Below are 17,654 nucleotides of genomic sequence, written 5' to 3'. Positions count from 1 at the left end.
AGAGCAGCCCAGGAGAACTGCGCAGGCGCTTGTCTGAGGCCCGACTCCGCCCACAGGGCACAGTTGTGTGCGTGGAGAAACTCGCCGAACCCCGCCTGAGCGTCAACACGCAGGCGCGGGGGCGCGTGCCCTCTGCTGCCAGCTCTGATTGGCTGCCACGGGTAAGGGCACCGCCCAATGGTAGGTGTGGATAGTGAGGGGTCCCGCACGCCTGGAGCAGAGAGGGTCTGTGTCAAGAGCGGCGGGGGCTGCAGGAGGCGAGAGAGACGGGTGAGGGCGCCGCGGGGCGGGCGGGGGAAGAGAGCACTGGGCGTACGGAGGGGGCGGAGGGAGAACGAAGGGGACACTGAGGGACGAAGAGCCTTGGGGCCTGCGCTAGGGCGGGAGTGGAAGGAGAGCGCTCCTTGCTATGTGCCCTAGAGCATTGATTAAGTTTCTGCGGCGTGCAGGACCCTACCCTTGAGCCCGCCGCCCCCAGCCCTTACAGGGTACTCTCGTGCTACGGAGTTGAGAAGTGCGGTCGGTGAAATGGGATGTGTAGCGGAAAAGTTGAACTTCCAGGCCCCTGGTGGGTTCTTTCCTGGAAGGACTTACTGATCTGTGGTATAAAAAGCCCCTGTCTCTCCCTACCGATAGTACACAGTCCCATAATTGGGAAGGGAGGAATGTGGGCGAAAAGTCCGAATTTTAGATTACTCGAGGCAGCCTTCTGGAAGAACATTTACTGGGTGCCTACTTTGTGTAAGCCTTACCCCAGGCCTTGGGCCTCGCCCCATGGGAGTTCTCTGGAGTGTGGGGCTGTAAACAAGGAAGAACTGAACTCTTGGGCTCCGGGTTGACTACTTTCAGGAAGATACCTTATTGGGTGGCCGTTGTGTGCAGGGCGCAGGCGACTCGTATATTAGTGAGGGAGTTGGGATTTGTAGTTAAGAAAAAGTAACTCCTGGGCCTTTAGTGAATCATTTATTCGAGGAACATTTATTGGATATCAGCTGAAAACAGAGTCATGTGCTAGGCTGTGTTGTTGTGGAAATTCACGGTCTAATAGGAAAGTTGGCCTGGTGGAAGAAGTGGAATGGGCACAGGGAGAGTTAAGCTCTCATGGCCTCACTTCCTGGAGGGAGCATTATTCATTCACAGAATATCTACTGAGTACCTGCTGTGGGCTAATCATTGTTCTTGGTGCTGGAACCACATCAGTGATGAAGAGACTAACATCCCTCCGGGAGCTTAATATGAGCAACTTTGCATGCCTGGGTGTAAGCTGAGTTCCACCAGCCCTCTGGCACTAACAGATGAGTTAAAGACTGAGACAGTGGAGATTGGATTCAGAAAATTAGCAGGGGGTGGGAGGGCAGTCATTTACTAAAGTGCCTCTGAGCCCCTGCTGTGTAAAGAGGTCTGGGTTGAGCCCACGCATGTAGAAGGGGAGACAGGGCACATAGGCGGAAGTTCAGAAGTTAAAAATCCCTGGCCTGGGTCCGTGGTTTTGTTGGTGACATCAGCCCCTGCAGTGAATCAGACCTGCCCTGCCTGCATGCTCAGTCTGGAGAGGAGCACAGACCGCAACCCGGACTCATGATAGTTGCTATGATAGAGGTGGCACAGGTTACCATAGGAACCCAAAGGAGGAAGGAGTGGATGGACATCACCCTGAGAATGTAGAGATGTTGTCAGAAAAGGCTTCACAAAGGAAATGCTGGGCAGGAGTTTGCTGGACAAGAAGAGGAGAGAACTCTCTTGGCAGAAGGAATGGCAACCGCAAAGACTTAGGACTCAAAAACAGGATCTCTGGAGAACTCCAAGTCATGGTTCTGTCTAACCTTTCTCAAGTACCAGGGTGTTTGTGGTCAGTACTACTTTTACCCCGTTTCACAGGTGACAAAACAGTCTCGGAGGAAGTAAGTGGTGGAACGCAGATTCAAGCCAAGGGCGGTCCGGTCCAGAAGCCTGCGCTCTCAAACACTGCTGCATGTCTGTGTGTACATACAGTAGGAGGAACGGGGCTGAACAGTGAGGAAACTACAGGCAGACGATGAGAGGCATAAAGAGAGGTGTCCTTAGAAAGGGTGCAACTGGCCCTGCGGGTAAGGAGGGAGGGTGACGTCTGAGGCCAGACTGAAAGAGGCTGTCTCTCTCACAGATGCCCGGCACCCTGGGGCAGGGGTCGGCTACAGAACCACAGGTTCATTGAAGACTGAGGCGTGAGCACTGGATGCAGGCTTGCCGATTGACAGAGGCCGGTGAGCGACAGGATGGGCAAGGAAGCTCTTGAGACATCCCTGCTTCTCTCAGGTTCTCGATGTTTCACCAGCTTCCCCTTTTTTCTCCAGGCACTACTGTCCCTCCCCACCATGGCAGAGGTGGCGGCTGAGGTGGCCGAGGCGGCCGAGATGCCAACACAGATGTCACCAGGGGCGATGGAGACGTCAACACCGATGTTAGGAGAGGTGACAGAGATGTCAACAGAGGTGACCGAGATGACACCTGGGGAGGCCCTCGCCTCCTCCCTTTTCTTCCAGCACCACCAGTTCATGTGCTCTGAGTGCGGCAGCCTCTACAACACGCTGGAGGAAGTTCTCTCTCACCAGGAGCGGCATGTGCCTGCTGTCACAGAGGAGGAGGCGCTGGTCACCCAGGATGCTGGCCTGGAGCCAGAGCTCATGGCGGGCACCGAGGATGGGCCTTTCCAGTGTGGGGAGTGCAGCCAGCTCATCCTGTCCCCTGGTGAGCTCCTGGCCCACCAGGACGCCCACCTCCGGGAGTCTGCGAGCCAGATCCAGTACCAGTGTGGGGACTGCCAGGAGCTCTTCCCCTCTCCTGAGCTGTGGGTGGCTCATCGCAAGGCCAGGCACCTTTCTGCTACGGCGGCCGAACCACCGGTGCTGCCCCCTCTGCCTCCCCCGGCACCGGCACCTCCCCTCCCTGCTCCACCCGAAGTGAAGATGGAGCCCTACGAGTGTCCCGAGTGTTCCACTCTCTGTGCCACTCCCGAGGAGTTCTTGGAGCATCAGGGCACCCACTTTGACTCCCTCGAGAAAGAAGAGCGCAATGGGCTCGAGGAGGAGGAAGAAGAGGAGGAGGAGGAAGACGATGAAGAGACGGAGGAGGAGGAGGAGGTGGTGGCAGAGGTTGGTGATGACGCCATGGGAGGCGACAGGGCCACAGCCGGCCGGGCCCGGGGCTGTGGGGACTGTCCCCCCCGCTGGACGTCAGCCGAGGCACGCCGGCGACACCGGCGGGCATCCCGCGGCCCGGCATCGACAGCCCACCCCTTCCACTGCGACCAGTGCCAGCGCAGCTTCAGCTCGGCGAACCGGCTGCTGGCTCATGGGCGGGCGCACGTCGGCGGCACGCACGAGTGTACGACCTGCTCCAAGGTCTTCAAGAAAGCGGCGTCGCTCGAGCAGCACCTGCGGCTGCACCGCGGCGAAGCCCGCTACCTCTGTGTGGACTGCGGCCGCGGCTTTGGCACGGAGCTCACGTTGGTGGCTCACCGGCGGGCACACACCGCCAACCCCTTACATCGCTGCCGCTGCGGCAAGACGTTCAGCAACATGACCAAGTTTCTCTACCACCGGCGCACCCACGCGGGCAAGAGCGGGGCGCCCCCCGCGCTGGCGGCCGCCTCCCCGGCTCCGGCCGAGCCCTCGCCGCCGCCGCCACCGCCGCCGCCCCCCGCCCCGCCCGCCCAGCTGCCCTGCCCACAGTGCTCCAAGTCCTTCGCCTCGGCTTCCCGGCTCTCCCGGCACCGGCGCGCCGTCCACGGGCCCCCCGAGCGGCGTCACCGCTGCGGAGTGTGCGGCAAGGGCTTCAAGAAGCTGGTTCACGTGCGCAACCACCTGCGGACACACACGGGCGAGCGGCCCTTCCAGTGCCACTCGTGTGGCAAGACCTTTGCTTCTCTGGCCAACCTCAGCCGCCACCAGCTGACCCACACGGGTGCACGTCCCTACCAGTGCCTGGACTGTGGCAAGCGCTTCACGCAGAGCTCCAACCTGCAGCAGCACCGGAGGCTGCACCTGCGGCCCGTGGCCTTCGCCCGCGCACCCCGCCTCCCCATCACCGGTCTGTACAACAAGAGCCCCTACTACTGCGGGACCTGCGGCCGCTGGTTCCACGCCCTGGCAGGCCTGCGACTGCACCAGCGTGTCCACGCCCGAGCCCGGACCCTGACCCTGCAGCCGCCCCGATCACCACCTCCTGCCCCGCCCCCGCCCCCTGAGCCTCAGCAGACTATCATGTGTACGGAGCTGGGGGAGACCATTGCCATCATCGAGACGTCCCAGCCTCTGGCACTTGAGGACACGCTGCAGCTGTGCCAGGCCGCCCTGGGGGCCGGGGAGGCGAGCGGGCTGCTGCAGTTGGACGCGGCCTTCGTGTGACGCAGCTGAAGAGCAGCAATAAAAGAGTTTGGTTGCAACAACAATCGTGGGCACCTCCGGGAGAGAGGGGACCACCCCCTGGCAAGCCACTCTGGCACCTGATTGGGTGCCAGGATCCATCCTGGCCTCTTACCCACTGACTCCTCACAACGGCCCTGCCGGGTGTGTCTTGTCACTTTTCTCCGCCTCAGGGTAAACTGAAGCCCTGAGATGGGACGTGATCTGTCCCGGGTCCTCCCGGTGCGTTGCAGAGTAGCTTTTGCCGGGGCTCTTTGCTCCACACCTGTCACCCTGGTGCCCAGCAACGTCAGGTAACCTTTCCTGAGCCCCGACCACGTGCCAGACCTGTGCTGGGCACTGTTGCATACCTCTGCGGGTTCTCGCTTGTTCCCAAGACTGTCACCTTCCCTGGACCCTGGGCATACAGGACTTGGCTCTGCCTGGTGGAGAGAGAGGTACTTGACTTCTCTGGGCTTCCTTAAGCTCACTTTTGACAATGTGGAAGGAAATCTCTAGGTACCCACATACTCAGCTGCAGGCTGGGTGATGCTGGAACCCCGGGAATGACTCAGACCCAGACCCAGGCTCTACCCCAGGAGACGCTCAGTGGCAGTGGAGTTCACACAAGTACAGATAGATGGCCTTGCTCTCTGAGTGTGTGTTATTGATTCATTCAGCCTGGGAGTCCACGGGCCTCCCTCCCACATGCCGGGCCATGCCGGGGGCCAGAGAGGAGTCAGGCTCCTGCCCTGCCCCTGGGGAGCAGGCAGATCTCAGTCCCGGGATCCTCAGGACTGTGCTGGGGATGCACAGGGACGGTGGGATCCCAGAGCAGGGAACAAACCCCTTGGAGGAGGTAGTCCTTGTGGAAAACTTAGGAATCCGCCAGTGAAAGAGGAAGAGAACGTAACAGGCAGACGACACTGCAGAGAGGGTGAGTTCTTGGTGTACTTGGAGACCGTCCAGTTACAGCCACAATGACAGCACACATGACCGCCTAGCCGTGGCAGGCACCACAGCTCGCACTGCACATGAATTGTGACCCGGCGGGCCCGTGTGGTGATCTCCGCATTAGCCCTGCTGTACAGATGAGAAAACAGGGACAGGCACTCACCCAAGGTCTCACACTAGGCAGCAGTGTCGCTGAGATTTGAATCCAGGTGGTGCTTTCAGCCCACATCTGTAACCAGCACCGTTGAGCGAGTGCGACGTTTGAAACCGGTGCAGGGGTAGGGATGTTCAGGGGATTTGCTACATCTGGAGGAGAGGTGAGCCAGTGTCACCGAGCAGTTGGGGTTTGGTGAGGCCTTGAAAGATCAGAGGCCTTAGGAACAAGAAGGGATCCCCAACCTTTTTGAAGTCTACCTAGAGTGGCAATCCTTCCCTCCCTAAACAGGAATAGATGATTTATGGCTGGTTCCTGGGGCAGGCTCCCACCAGGCCTCTACAGACCAAAGTGCTCAGGTGGGGAGGCCTGGACCTGGGAAGGCTGTGAAAGTCAGACTAAGTTGGGGTAGCGGGGATGGTCAAAAGTGGGCCTTAGGGCTCCCCGGCATCAGGGTGGGGCAGGGGGTTGGCTGAAGATGGTCTAAGGGGAAAGGATGGGGCCAGACCAGGGCCGAGGCCATGGGAGTGGGAGGAGGGTGAGGCACATCCTCACTGACCTCACGGCTGAACAGATGTGAGCAGTAGGGAGGTAGGGGGGCCCCGGGAGTGCCCCTTGCCCAGACCAGCCCTTCTGTCCTGCTGTGGTCTCCTTGCTAGATGCATTTATCTTACAAACAAGGTGATATCCAGAGGGTCTTGAGCAGGAAAGGCCAAGGATTGTTCTGAATAGTTTACAGGTGCCCGTGGGGCTGGCCCAAACAAACTGGAGAGTTCAGATGCCACAGGAACAGTCCCTGAACTCTTTGGGACATGTTCAAAACCCCTTCCCTTTTGGGGCTCAGTCGGTAGAGCACGCAACTCTTGATCTCAGGGTCGTAAATTCAAGCTCCCCGGTGGGCGTAGAGATTACACAGTAACCAAGAAAAAAAACTTCCTTTTTTCTTCACAAGTGCAGTCCAGTGGAGGACGTATCAGTTGCTCCTCCTTCCACTTTTGAGGCCTCCTGCCCTCACATATCATTGGCACCATATGGAGGAGTGGCCATTTCCCTCTGCCCGTGGCCCCACCATGTTTTCATGGAAGGGGAGGAGGGAGAGAAACCAAGTTCTCTGTGCCAACCTTCCCAGGCTTGTCACTTCCCAGCATCCCTAGGTATGGGCTGGCTATGTGCCCTCTTTAAAACAAAAGAAAGCTTGGAGATCTGTTAGGGCTTGAGGACAGCTACTCTGCCCGTCTGTGCCCACTAAGGGTCTACATCTAGGCTGTTTTGGCCTGAGTGACCCCTCATCATTCAGTGTCCCTGTGAAACAGCATGTAGCTTAGGCTATGAGACATAGAGCCATTTGTTCAAAGTCTCGACTCCACCACTTCCATTCTGTGGCCTTGATCTCTGATCCCATTCTCTCAACTGTCGCCTGGGGATGACAGTGCCTGCTTCCCTCCAGATCAGTGCTGGGTCCATGAGGCAGGCTCCCACCAGGCCTCTGCAGTGGATAAGGCAGACTCAGTTTGTCACATGTGCAGAGGGGAGCTGAGGCACAGGAAAGCTGGGCCTGTGAGGCAGGGCCGGGACTCAAGCCTCCAACAGCCCAGCGTGGTGGGTTCACTCAGCCTTGTTCCCCTGCCTGAGAGGTCCTCTCCCAGAACAGCCCCTCAGGCATCACCCTCACCTCTGTGGAAACAAGGCAGCCAGACAGGAAGCAGGTTTTCATGCCAATAATTTATTGAACGGAGGTCTGTACACAGGCAAACCTTACTGTGGAAACTAAGACATCAGGAGCTCCCCCACCCACCCACCCCCAGCCCTCCAGGGTTGGGAGAGGAGGGAGGAGACCTTAGGGGCAGAGGACAGGAGGGGGGACAGCTGTAGAAGGGGGACGGGCCAGGTTGGACGGTGTGAATCGACGTTTTCTTTAAGAAAAAAATTATAACAATCTATTTACACCCGAGGGGGAAGGAGGAGCAGGGAAGGGAGGAGGAGTAGACGGGATGGTCTGGTTCTATTTACAAGGGACACAGGAGGGGAAGGGGGTTGGAGGAGTGTAGGCCTGGGAGGAGGGGAGGGGGCCGAGGGGGCAGGAGGTCCTCATGCCTCCAACCCCCTGTCCTTCCTTCTCTTCCCTCCCCACAACCAGTTAAAATCCTCTTAAAAAGCCCACCATAGGGTGAGGCTGGTGAGGGAGGGACTGGAGGTAGGGACAGGGACTCATTTACCTCTGCCCTCTAGTCTAGGGGCCCAGCCAGGTCAGGAGCTTGATGGGCTATGGTCCCCCTTCCCAGCCCCACTGGAGGCTCCCAGATGGAAGGGTAGTTGGTGGGGCCCTCAGGAAGAGTTAGTGAGGGGAGCTGTGGCGTCGGTCGACTGCCATTCCGAGCCGGTCTGAGCCTCACTTAAAGCTGAGGGGAAGGAAGAAGCAGACAGTTACCCTTTGCCTTGCAGACCTCCATCCCTCCAAGAGCAGGAACTAGGTGGGGGATGCTACATCGGAAACAGACAGCTGCCACTTTGGGTCCAGGGTTGCATGCTCAAATGCCAAAGGGCCAGGTTGGTCATGGACGGACTCCAGAGAGCCAGGCCCCACATAAAAGAGGGCAGCTGGAACTTGGCCCCGCTGACAGCACCGCCCCAAGGAAAGGCAGTCCCGCACTGCCCAGTCGGATTTTCTTCCCCAAGAGAGACAGGAAATCTGAATTTGTACATGCAGTGGCCTCAACTTTTAAACGTGGACAACAAATTTAACTTTTTGTTTGTGTGTGCATGCCAAACGTTTGCCTTTGGCTTTCCAGTTAGCACTTAAACACAGACATAGATGATAATAGCCTACAAACGTGACCATCAAGGCGTATACGATCAAAGTGTCAACAGTTTCCACACATGTGCAGGGAACTCTGGGGCTGTGGGAACAGGCCCACCTCCCAGGCTGAGAAAGGCTTTCATCTGCCACAGATGGCCCCTGACTTACCTTGTGAGGATGGAGTGAGGGTGGCAGTGCCCGCTGGGGACCTCAAGTGAGGAGGGATGAGAATGGCGTTGAGAGATGGTTGGATGGAGAGTTCTAGGGACAGGAATGGACATGCCCAGTCAGGAGGCAGGGCACTGGGAAACAGGGTCAGGGTTAGGAGGGGGCACCAGGTAGGGACCCAGCTCTTGGCAAGGGTGTAGCCACTGAATGCTTTAAGTGAAAAACCAGAGGGAGCCTCGCACAGGTGATCACAGGGCATGGGTTAAGCAGGGTCAAGTCTCCTGTCTTGGAGGCATCTCCTGAGCCCCCAGGCCCTTCCTGTAGCCCACCCTCAGCGCCCCACTCCTGTCTGTAACACCAAACACTCCTCCACATTCTCTGCCTGCCCCTCCGGTTCCCCAGATCCCAGGCTGTGCCCTCACCGCCAGGACTGAAATTGAAGAGGGGGGGAAGCGGGCGGTTGTTGGGAAGCTGGGTTCCGTGACATCGCAGTTCATCAAAGAAGCTGTGGGCGCAGGCTTCCAGAGGGGACAGCCTTGAGGACGGCGTGTACTCCAGCAGGCTAGAGCAGAGCGCGATGGCCTCCGGCGGCGTTCGAGATTTGAACACCTTAGGGGGAGGGGACAGAAGTCACCAGGGTGAAATGCCCCAGCACTGGGTTAGCCAGCATCGTGCTGCTACGGGGCCTGCAGCAAACGTGACTGGGTCCCGCACACCCACTTTCTAACTGAGGCACCACCACTGAGGGGCAGTCACCTTCTTTCGGGTGAGCAGTTCCCCCAGGTCCCATCACTGGACGGGCCCTGCTGGGAGCCTGTTTCCCCACCAGAAAAATGGCACTGTCGAACTTACCGTCAATCCTCACCTTCTCGAGTATGGGAGATGCCATAAAATTGGAAATGGGATGAGTTACTAACCCACTCCCAAGCCCTGACTCTATAGCCAGGTCCCCAGGCCAGCTGGCCTCCAAAGGGGACCTCGGCCATGCTGCCTGAGCCCCTAGCCCTTCCCCACCTTTGTCCAGGGGTGAGCTTTAATCTGGGGAAACTTGAACTCCGTGTAGTTGGGGTTCATCTCTCGGATCTGTTCCCGGGTTGGTGTTCCCAGCACCTGCAGAGAAAAGGAGGGGTCTGAGCCAAAGCCCCTCTCCCTTAGCCACCCCCCCCCCCCATACTGTGCCGTGCCCTCACCTTGATGATCTCCACCAGCTGGTCTACCCCACTGTCCCCGGGGAAGATGGGCTGGCCCAGGAGGAGCTCAGCCAGCACGCAGCCAGCTGACCACACATCTGAAGGGGGAATGGGGGAGGGTCAGGGCTCCTCCACCCATCTCCTCACAAGTGCTTCGATCCCCCCCACAGTCACCCCAAGGGTGCCAGGAGCCCATTTTCTCAGCCCTGAGAAGCAGCACCCTGCTCAAGGTCCTACAGTTTAGAACGCCGGAGCCTGATGTTGAACCTCCAGGTCTGACTGACTGTGCCGCACTCTCCAATCTAAGTGTTTCCAGCCTTAATTGCCTCTCTCCCCTCGGTGACCCCAGTAAGCCCCTTCTCTACCTCTGGCCTCCAGATGGCCCAACATACCTAGAACAGGCATCTGTGTTCTTCGGGCCTCGGGAAGATAAAGCCTTAATTTCCAGGCCTAGCCTTTATCCTGCCCACAGGAACAGCTGCAACCTGGGAGTCTTGCCCCCCTCCCTGGTCTGTACTTGACCCCCAAGGCACAAGTTCACACCTAAGGACCATTCAGTTTCTCCACACTGCTGATGAATGTTCTCTCCAAACCCTTTCATGCCCCCGCCTCTTGCCTGGAAGGTAGTGCTGCCATCCCCACCAATGGGGAAAGACACGAGGCCCTGTGAGCAAGTCACACCCTCACGGTAGAGAGCCACTGATTCCCCCAAGGTCACTGTCAGCCCCTCCCCCCCAAGGCGAGAAAAGAGGGCTGACTGGGAGGCTCCAGAGCCCGCATGGACTCTGGAGTCAGGTCAGCTTTCAAAGCCCAGCCCTGCCCAACCCCAGCAGTGCGAATGCAGGCAGGCGGCCTCCCCGCTCTCAGCCTCAGACTGCTCATCTGTGAACCGAGCATACGGCAGCATCGCCCTCCAAAGTTTGTGAGGACTGGATGAAAGAACACACGTTAAGCTTTTATCGCCGAGCTTGGCAGACAGCACACAGAAAGAACTCAAAAACTGCCATGACTGCCGTTGCCCACCCCCACCCTCCGGGAAGTCTGACCAATGGACGAGGTGTAATCAGTGGCTCCGAAGATCAGCTCCGGGGCCCGGTAGTAGCGAGAGCAGATGTAGGAGACGTTGGGCTCCCCCCGGACCAACTGCTTTGCGCTGTGGGAAGAGATGGGTGGGAGTAAACGCAAGGCCAGGGTTGGGGTCCCTCCTCGCCCCTTCGGCCACCCAGCGCACCCCAGGTCAGACCCACCTGCCAAAATCGCAGAGCTTGAGGACAGCAGTGTCAGGGTCCACCAGCAGGTTCTGGGGCTTGATGTCGCGGTGACACACGCCCTGGGAGTGGATGTAAGCCAAGCTCCGGAAGAGCTGGTACATGTACACCTGGGACAGGCAGGGGACAGCACAACTGTGGCCCAGGGCTGCCCACGGAACTTGCCAGCGCTCCACCCTCTTGGCCTCAAGAGCCCTCCCAAGCACCTCTCCAGTTGACTCATAAACTCTTCCACTGCCCGTGGGTCCTCAAACCTTACTCTGCACCAGGCCCACTTAGAGGGCTTGTTAAAACAGGGACCTCTGGGGCCCCCTCCCAGTTTCTGATTCAGTAAGTTCGGGATGGGGCATTTGCGACAGACCCCCTCAGGGCTGGCACTGCCCCGCACCTTGAGAATACTGCCTCAGTCACACACCTCAGCAAAAGCCTGATAAACACACACACACACACAAGGAAGGCCTTGCGGGAGCCAGTCACTCAGCTCCAAAACCACTGGCTATAGGAAGGGCTCGGCTTCCTTCAGCTGCCAGTCAAAACCACCCACGGGCTCGCCTCCCTCCAGCTGGATTTTCCTGCCACTCTCCCTCCCACTGGCTAGAACGTAAGTGCCAAGAGAGCAGGGATCTTTGTGTGTTCATCGCTGCTGTGTCCCCCAGGACCCAGGCCAGTGCCCAGCACATAGCAACTGTTCAGGCCGGCTTCCTGGGCCCCTCTCCTCCATTCCCACTGCCCTTGGCTAGAGATGCCGCTTCCTCACCCTGCACCTAATGATCTCCCAGAAGCCTTCCTTGATCCTTCTCACCCCCAAAGCAGGCAGGGCCGGGGGCCTCCTGTTTCCAGAATTCCCTGTGTTCCTTCTACTATGGCAGTTGCTAGTAGTTTTATAGTTCTTTGTAACGACAGCTGTCTACTCCACTAAACTGAGAGCTCTTCAGGAACAAAGCCTGGGTCTCAGTCAGTTAGGCCTCTGGAACTGCATTGGGTTCAGCACACAGGTAGCCACAGTAGGGATTCACCAAACCAAAGGACTCCCCTCCTGGGAGGCGCAGTCCCCCGGCACCAACCCCTGATAGAGCTCTGTAGCTCACCGAGGCCCAGGGTTCTTAAAGCTAGCAGGAGGATCTTCAGCCAACCTGAACCCACCCACCTCCTCCCAGTGCAGAAGGCTGCTCCGGGGGTGCCTGGGTGGCTCAGTCGGTTAAGCGTCTGACTTCGGCTCAGATCATGATCTCACAGTTCATGGGTTCAAGCCCCGCGCCAGGCTCTGTGCTGACAGCTCAGAGCCTGAGCCTACTTCGGATTCTGTGTCTCCCTCTCTCTCTGCCCCTCCCTGGCTCACACTCTGTCTCTCTCTCTGTCTCTCTCTCAAAAATACATAAACATTAAAAAAATAGTAATTAAAAAATAAAAAAAAAGAAAAAAAAAAGAAAGCTGCTCCGGCCTCTGTTCTCCACATCATCCCTAGGCTCATTCATTCACCCATTCATTCAAACACCTCCTGAAAGAGACTAACACCCGGTGCACAGCACCAGGCCCTGGGGAATGAACCCAGGTTCTGTGGACAGCAACCTTCCTCCAACCCTGCCTCCTTCCCACTCCCCTCTGCCAAGGCTTTGCAGGCCAGGACTCTGACTTCAGCATCTCTCCCTTCACATTCTCGGTCCCCACCCCAATTCTAACTCCACCAACAATACTGGTGCCACTGGGCTCCCAGGGTGGACCCGAGCAGGTACCGTGCAGTCTTCCCCAGACCCCAGTCAGCCTGCCTCCCTGATTCGGTCAGGCCTCAGGTTGGCTTGCCCTGCATTTGGCAAGCTCTGTCTATTGTGGTTATGGAGTCAAGAGCAGGGAACACACAGCCTGCAGAGACCAACATAAAGTTGGGAGGAAGAAGGAACCCACAGAAGGCAGGAGGATCCAGAGCCCCTGGCTTTGTAGGCCTGGGTCCCAGCAGCCTGCCCGCCTGCCCACCTTGACATAGATGATAGGGATGGTCAACTTGGCCTTGGTGAAATGGCGGGCCACCCGGTACACTGTCTCGGGCACGTATTCCAGCACCAGATTTAGATAAAGCTCGTCTTTCTGCAGAGAGCAAAGGAGAGGTGTGAGGCACTGTGAGGAAAGAGTGGGGGGGGGGGGGGGAGGCTTGTGGGGGATAACGGGGGAAGGACTGGCAGTCACGAGAAAGGCAGGCAGGAACACGGGTGGAGTCAAGGTGGAAGACTCCCCCGCATGGGCAAGGCCTCACCTTCTCCCCACTGGAGTAGAAAAAGTATCTCAGCCTCACAATATTGCAGTGGTCCAGCTTACGCATAATCTGCAGCTCTCGGTTCTTGGGAGCAAAAGGAAAGTGCCTCAGACAACAGCCGACTCTCCCCGCCTCCCCTCCCTGGCACCCCTCACCACAGCCCTGCTCCTCTACTCCTGCCAACAGAGCCAGGTGGCTACTCCTTGCGTCCCAGCTCCAGGGCCCCTCTAGCACAGACCCTAATTCCTTACCACTACCCATTTCCCTCCCCCACAAGCTGAAGGCCTGTGGACTAAACCCAACCTACAGATCAGCTTTCTTCAGCCCACTGTTCAAAAATTCCCAATGCGTTGCTAACATTTGAAAATCAGGGGTCTCCATGTATGAATCCACTTTTCCTGCTTGTCTTGAAAAATCAGATGATATGGCCACACAAGGCCCGAGTGCCAACAGACAAGTACTGGCCACCCAGTTCACCCTGGTCCCCACTCCTCTCCATTGCCTCCCCTGGAGGCATCTGGGCCCTTGAACCCTGACTTGGATCTTAAGTCCCAGACTCCAGACTTCCATCTTCCCAGAGCCTGAGTCTCTTCCCTATTCTCTGTTCCCCTGAGTTCTGGCCTCAGAATTCCCACCCTCAGATCCCTCGCACTTCTGGGACTCCACGCTAATCAAATTCTGGCCCACACCCTGGAGCTCCTCCTGCCCAAGGGTTCTCACTGCCAAGACCCAGTCCCTGACCTGGTTCGCTCCCAGCCTAGGCTCAGTTCGTTTATATCCAGGCCAGCCTAAGCTCCAAAATGCCAGTCCTTGCAACACCAACTGTCCCTCGACTTCTACCTCTTCCATCTCCTTTTGGTTCCCTGGACCTCCACTAGGTTATAGGGCACATCTGTCCTCAGGGGGACAGATGCCCACACCAAGGCACATGGTTTGGTGAGCAGAGTACAGTCTGGATTTCATCCTGCACTTGCCAAGCACCTGGGTCAGAGCACGACCTTCACAAACACACTCAGCACCCTCTACCAGCTTCCTTTCTCCTCTGGGCAGAAGCGTAACTTAGCGGGTAAGGTGGAAGGCTTCGGAATCAGACAAGCCAGAGGCTAGTCTTGCTCTCAAGTCAATTCTCTTATCTGAGTCTCGGTCTTAAAATGAGGATAAGACACCAGTGTCCACCCTCAGAGAACCTTCATGTGAATTAAATAACAACTCGCCTAACAAAGCACTTCACCCAGAGCAAAAGCCCAACATCAGCTCTGGGCTCTCTTGGAACCCACACTCCCATCTTCCACACGCTTTTCCACTCCTTTCTCTTCTGGCTCGTGTTCAGATCCCGTGAAAACCCAAATCCAGCACCCTCACTAGGGTGCTCTCACCCATTATGCCTGGTCACACCTCCTTGTCCCCATTTGCCCCAAGCTACCTTGAACCTCTTGTCCTGGAGAACCTTCTTGATGGCCACCAGTTCCCTGGTCTCAGCCAGCCGTGCCTGGTACACGACCCCAAACGAGCCATTGCCAATCACTTTGATGTCTGTGTAAGCCACCTCCTGGGATCGCTCTGGGCCTTGGCCTAGAGTCGCTACCACTGTGGTCACCTTCCCGCTGTCACCTGGGGAACAAAGGGGACACACATCCACTGACCTTCCCCCTCTTGCCACCACCCAATCACAGGGCTGTGGGGAGGGAGGCGAATCTCTACAGGATGCTCACTGGGGGCCTTTGTCTCTTCTCTGTCTTTGAGCAAGGTGGCTGCTGGATGCCTCTGGGTGCCCTTTCTCCTCTTCCCTTCAGGGAACCCTAAATCCTGCTGCTTCTCTGGGTGGGAAGACACTGACACTTAAACTTCTTGCTGTTCAAGGATTGATAACCCAGAATTTCTACCTCTAGTGAGCAGCAAATCACTGGTCCCGCTTGGTCTGAGGGCATCCTCATACTCTCAGATGATGACTGTATCCACTCTGAGCTTCCTGCCTGCTGGCCCCACTCCTGACTGGGAAAAGCCTGACCTAACCTCTCCCACTTACCAGAGCAGTGACCCCGAGGCACTTCTACTTTAGGAAAGCACTAGCCTTTCTCTCAGCTTGAGGGACAGTGACCACTAAGTCCTCCTTGCTAGAGCTGATAACCACCACTATTTTTTAGTGGCAGAAAGGACTCCTCCAGGTATGAGTGACAAGGTCATGACTTTCACAATAAGCCCTTCCCCAGCTACTCTGGAGTTAGAAAAGGCGCTGACCTGGCCTCCTCATCTGTGTGGTCCAGAGTTCCAGACCCCTTCCTGTATTTGGGTGGTCCCCAATGGACAAGTACTAAGTCGTGAGACTGATGAACCTGGCCTCCATTAACAAGGGGCCATCCCAGCCTCAGTCCTTTGAAGGAAAGCTGTAAGTTCCAATTCCATTCTCTGAACAGCAGCAAAGTTTTGTGGCATTCTTAGGGAATAGTGACCTCTTTTCTTTGGTGAACTTTTCATCAATTTCCCAAAGAGAAGGGGTCACTGATGAACCAAATTTGTTTTGAGGGGCACTGACACCTTCTTTTGGAGGAAGATGATCCTATGTGGCTATTCTTCCAGAGCTAATGACACCATACCTCAGAACAATGATAAGGGTAGAACCTTAGATCCATATTCAATGGGGAACTGTGACCCTCCCTGACACTGTTCCATTTTTTGTGGAAGGAGACTTACCGAGCAAGTTTTTTTTTGTTCTGTTTTGTTTTTAAGTAAATTCTACCCCCAACGTGGGGCTCGAATCCATGACACCAAGAACAAGAGTCGCATACTCTACAAACTGAACCAGCCAGGCACCCCAAGCCAAGTTTTTGGAAGAACAGTGCCTATGGACTTGTTTGGCAGGGTATACTGATTGCCAGTCTGTCCTCATTTCTAAGAAGCACCAACTATTAATTTCCACCATTGGGGGTACAGTTCTATCTGTTATGGACAAATGATGGTAACAGGTCTTGCATTTTAAAAGGAAAGACTGCCTGGGTACCAGTTTGGGAAGCCCTGGCCCTATCCTTCCGGGGACACAGTAACCTCAAATCCATTCCTATGTGATATTCACTCCAAACCCCCATCGTCTAAAGGGGAGCAAATTCGATCCCCTTTTTGGGGTGACGGTGATCTTCTTTTTGGGAACAATACCCCTTTAGCCCCATTTGCAGGCGAGGATGACTCCTGATCCTGTTGTCTAATGGATGGCAACATCAGATTCCTGTTTTTAAGGCTCAGGGACCCAACATCTCAGTACTATAAGAACAGAGACTTGCGACCCCTGTTTCCTTGAGGACCACTAATCTAATCCTCATATCCAGTCCTAAACTCCAATTGATGGTAACCCCTCAAATCCCTTTCTCTGGGAAGGGGAGCGCTCAAATCCCATCTTTGGAAGCACAGGGAGCTGGACCTCCTATCTGGGCATATGGAAGAAGCTGATCGACGTTTGAAGGGCTTCGGGAACCTTGATCTCCACCCTCCACGGACGCCGCTAATACTCACGGCCCAGCTTCACTCCGGGCGGCGGGAAGCTAGTGCCCGCACCGGGGCCGCCGCTGCCTCCTCCGCCGCTGCCGCTGGGGCCACCCCCGGAGCTCGAGGCCCCCACGCCCCCACCCATGGCTCCGACTGACGCCTTCCCACCGCCGCTGCCGCCCGGACCGGAGGCCGAGCCCCCGGGGCCGCCGCCGCCACCACCGCCTCCGCCGCCTGGCTCCGCGAACGAGCTGGTCCGCGCCCGGCCCGAGCCCCCAGGGCCGCCTCCTGAAGGCCCGCCGCCGCTCATGGCGCCGAGCGCAGGCCCAGGCCACGGGGCTCGGGCTGCCCGGGCTGCCCCCGCCGCCGCCGCCGCCGCCTCCCCCGGGCTCTGGCCTCTTCCAGGCCGCGCCGCTCGGGCTCCGGCTCCGGCCCAGCGCCCGCCGCGGGGCACGTCGGGAGATGCAGTCCGCCTGCCCTACGCGCCGCCGTCGCCGCCCTCGGTCCGCACAGAGAGCCGCGAGGCACGCCGGGAAATGGAGTCTGCAAATGCCTCAGAGCCCACCGCGGGGGATGACGGATCGCGCTGCACGTCAGGAAAGAGTCCTGGGCAATAAGTCAGCCAACTGTGTCGACTGCGGACTCTGAAGCACATTGGGAAGCGGAGTCAGAGTCGCACACTCACACACTCACTCCATTGCAGCAACTGTGAGCCCTAAATGTGCTTCAAAAATGTAGTCGCAGCCACTCTTTCAGTGAGCCTTGTAGTCCGATGCACGCCGGGAAATGGAGTCCAGACGCTTATTTAGTCTAGTGGCCGTGTATGCCGATCCGTGCCAAGTGCACGGTGGGAAATAGAGTCTGCGCCGGTGCATCTGCAGATACCGGACCGTGAAGCAAGCCGGGAAATTGAGTCGTCGCCACGCCCTCACCGCATTGCAGGTGTAACGCGACTTCCAAAGCACGCCGGGAAATGGAGTCCCAGGTACTACCTAAACCCCAAAAGTGGACACTGC

General features: G+C 57.3%; 2 protein-coding genes across 12 annotated transcripts; one reads left to right on the top strand and one right to left on the bottom strand.

Annotated features, from left to right (window-relative positions):
• Positions 1-96: 96 nt before the first annotated feature.
• On the top strand, positions 97-9,178 carry ZNF526 (zinc finger protein 526). Of its 11 annotated transcripts, none has more exons than XM_027037632.2 (4): positions 127-270; positions 1,879-1,978; positions 2,144-2,243; positions 2,334-9,178. In XM_027037632.2, exon 4 carries the CDS (start codon positions 2,355-2,357, stop codon positions 4,383-4,385), a length of 2,031 nt encoding a protein of 676 aa, XP_026893433.1. In that variant the 5' UTR covers positions 127-270; positions 1,879-1,978; positions 2,144-2,243; positions 2,334-2,354; the 3' UTR covers positions 4,386-9,178. The 11 variants fall into 11 exon arrangements, 10 of the variants coding, with proteins under 10 accessions (XP_026893431.1, XP_026893433.1, XP_026893430.1 ...); XM_053210385.1 differs by having other exon boundaries at positions 143-161; XM_027037630.2 differs by having other exon boundaries at positions 97-161; positions 1,879-2,243.
• GSK3A (glycogen synthase kinase 3 alpha) lies at positions 7,534-17,071 on the bottom strand. The gene is made up of 11 exons (XM_027037635.2): positions 16,666-17,071; positions 14,585-14,772; positions 13,162-13,245; positions 12,885-12,995; positions 10,893-11,023; positions 10,692-10,798; positions 9,646-9,743; positions 9,470-9,565; positions 8,878-9,064; positions 8,456-8,548; positions 7,534-7,889 (listed from the first exon to the last, which is right to left on the bottom strand). Exons 1-11 carry the CDS (start codon positions 16,946-16,948, stop codon positions 7,816-7,818), a joined length of 1,452 nt encoding a protein of 483 aa, XP_026893436.2. The 5' UTR covers positions 16,949-17,071; the 3' UTR covers positions 7,534-7,815.
• Positions 17,072-17,654: the final 583 nt, after the last annotated feature.

The sequence above is a fragment of the Acinonyx jubatus genome, chromosome E2 (assembly GCF_027475565.1).
Source record: "Acinonyx jubatus isolate Ajub_Pintada_27869175 chromosome E2, VMU_Ajub_asm_v1.0, whole genome shotgun sequence".
Lineage (NCBI taxonomy): Eukaryota > Metazoa > Chordata > Mammalia > Carnivora > Felidae > Acinonyx > Acinonyx jubatus.
This window is presented reverse-complemented; position numbering and strand designations above follow the sequence as displayed.

What these genes read in the sequence shown, in the direction of transcription:
- ZNF526 (XM_027037627.2), top strand. Translation starts at nt 178, where the DNA reads ATGGTAGGTGTGGATAGTGAGGGGTCCCGCACGCCTGGAGCAGAGAGG. An exon ending in GCAGGAGGCGAGAGAGACGG is followed by an intron (nt 271 to 2,333) that starts GTGAGGGCGCCG and finishes TTTTTTCTCCAG; the next exon opens with GCACTACTGTCCCTCCCCAC.
- GSK3A (XM_027037635.2), bottom strand. Translation starts at nt 16,948, where the DNA reads ATGAGCGGCGGCGGGCCTTCAGGAGGCGGCCCTGGGGGCTCGGGCCGG. An exon ending in CTTCAATTTCAGTCCTGGCG is followed by an intron (nt 8,549 to 8,877) that starts GTGAGGGCACAG and finishes TCCTGTCCCTAG; the next exon opens with AACTCTCCATCCAACCATCT. An exon ending in CCTCACTCCATCCTCACAAG is followed by an intron (nt 7,890 to 8,455) that starts GTAAGTCAGGGG and finishes CCTTCCCCTCAG; the next exon opens with CTTTAAGTGAGGCTCAGACC.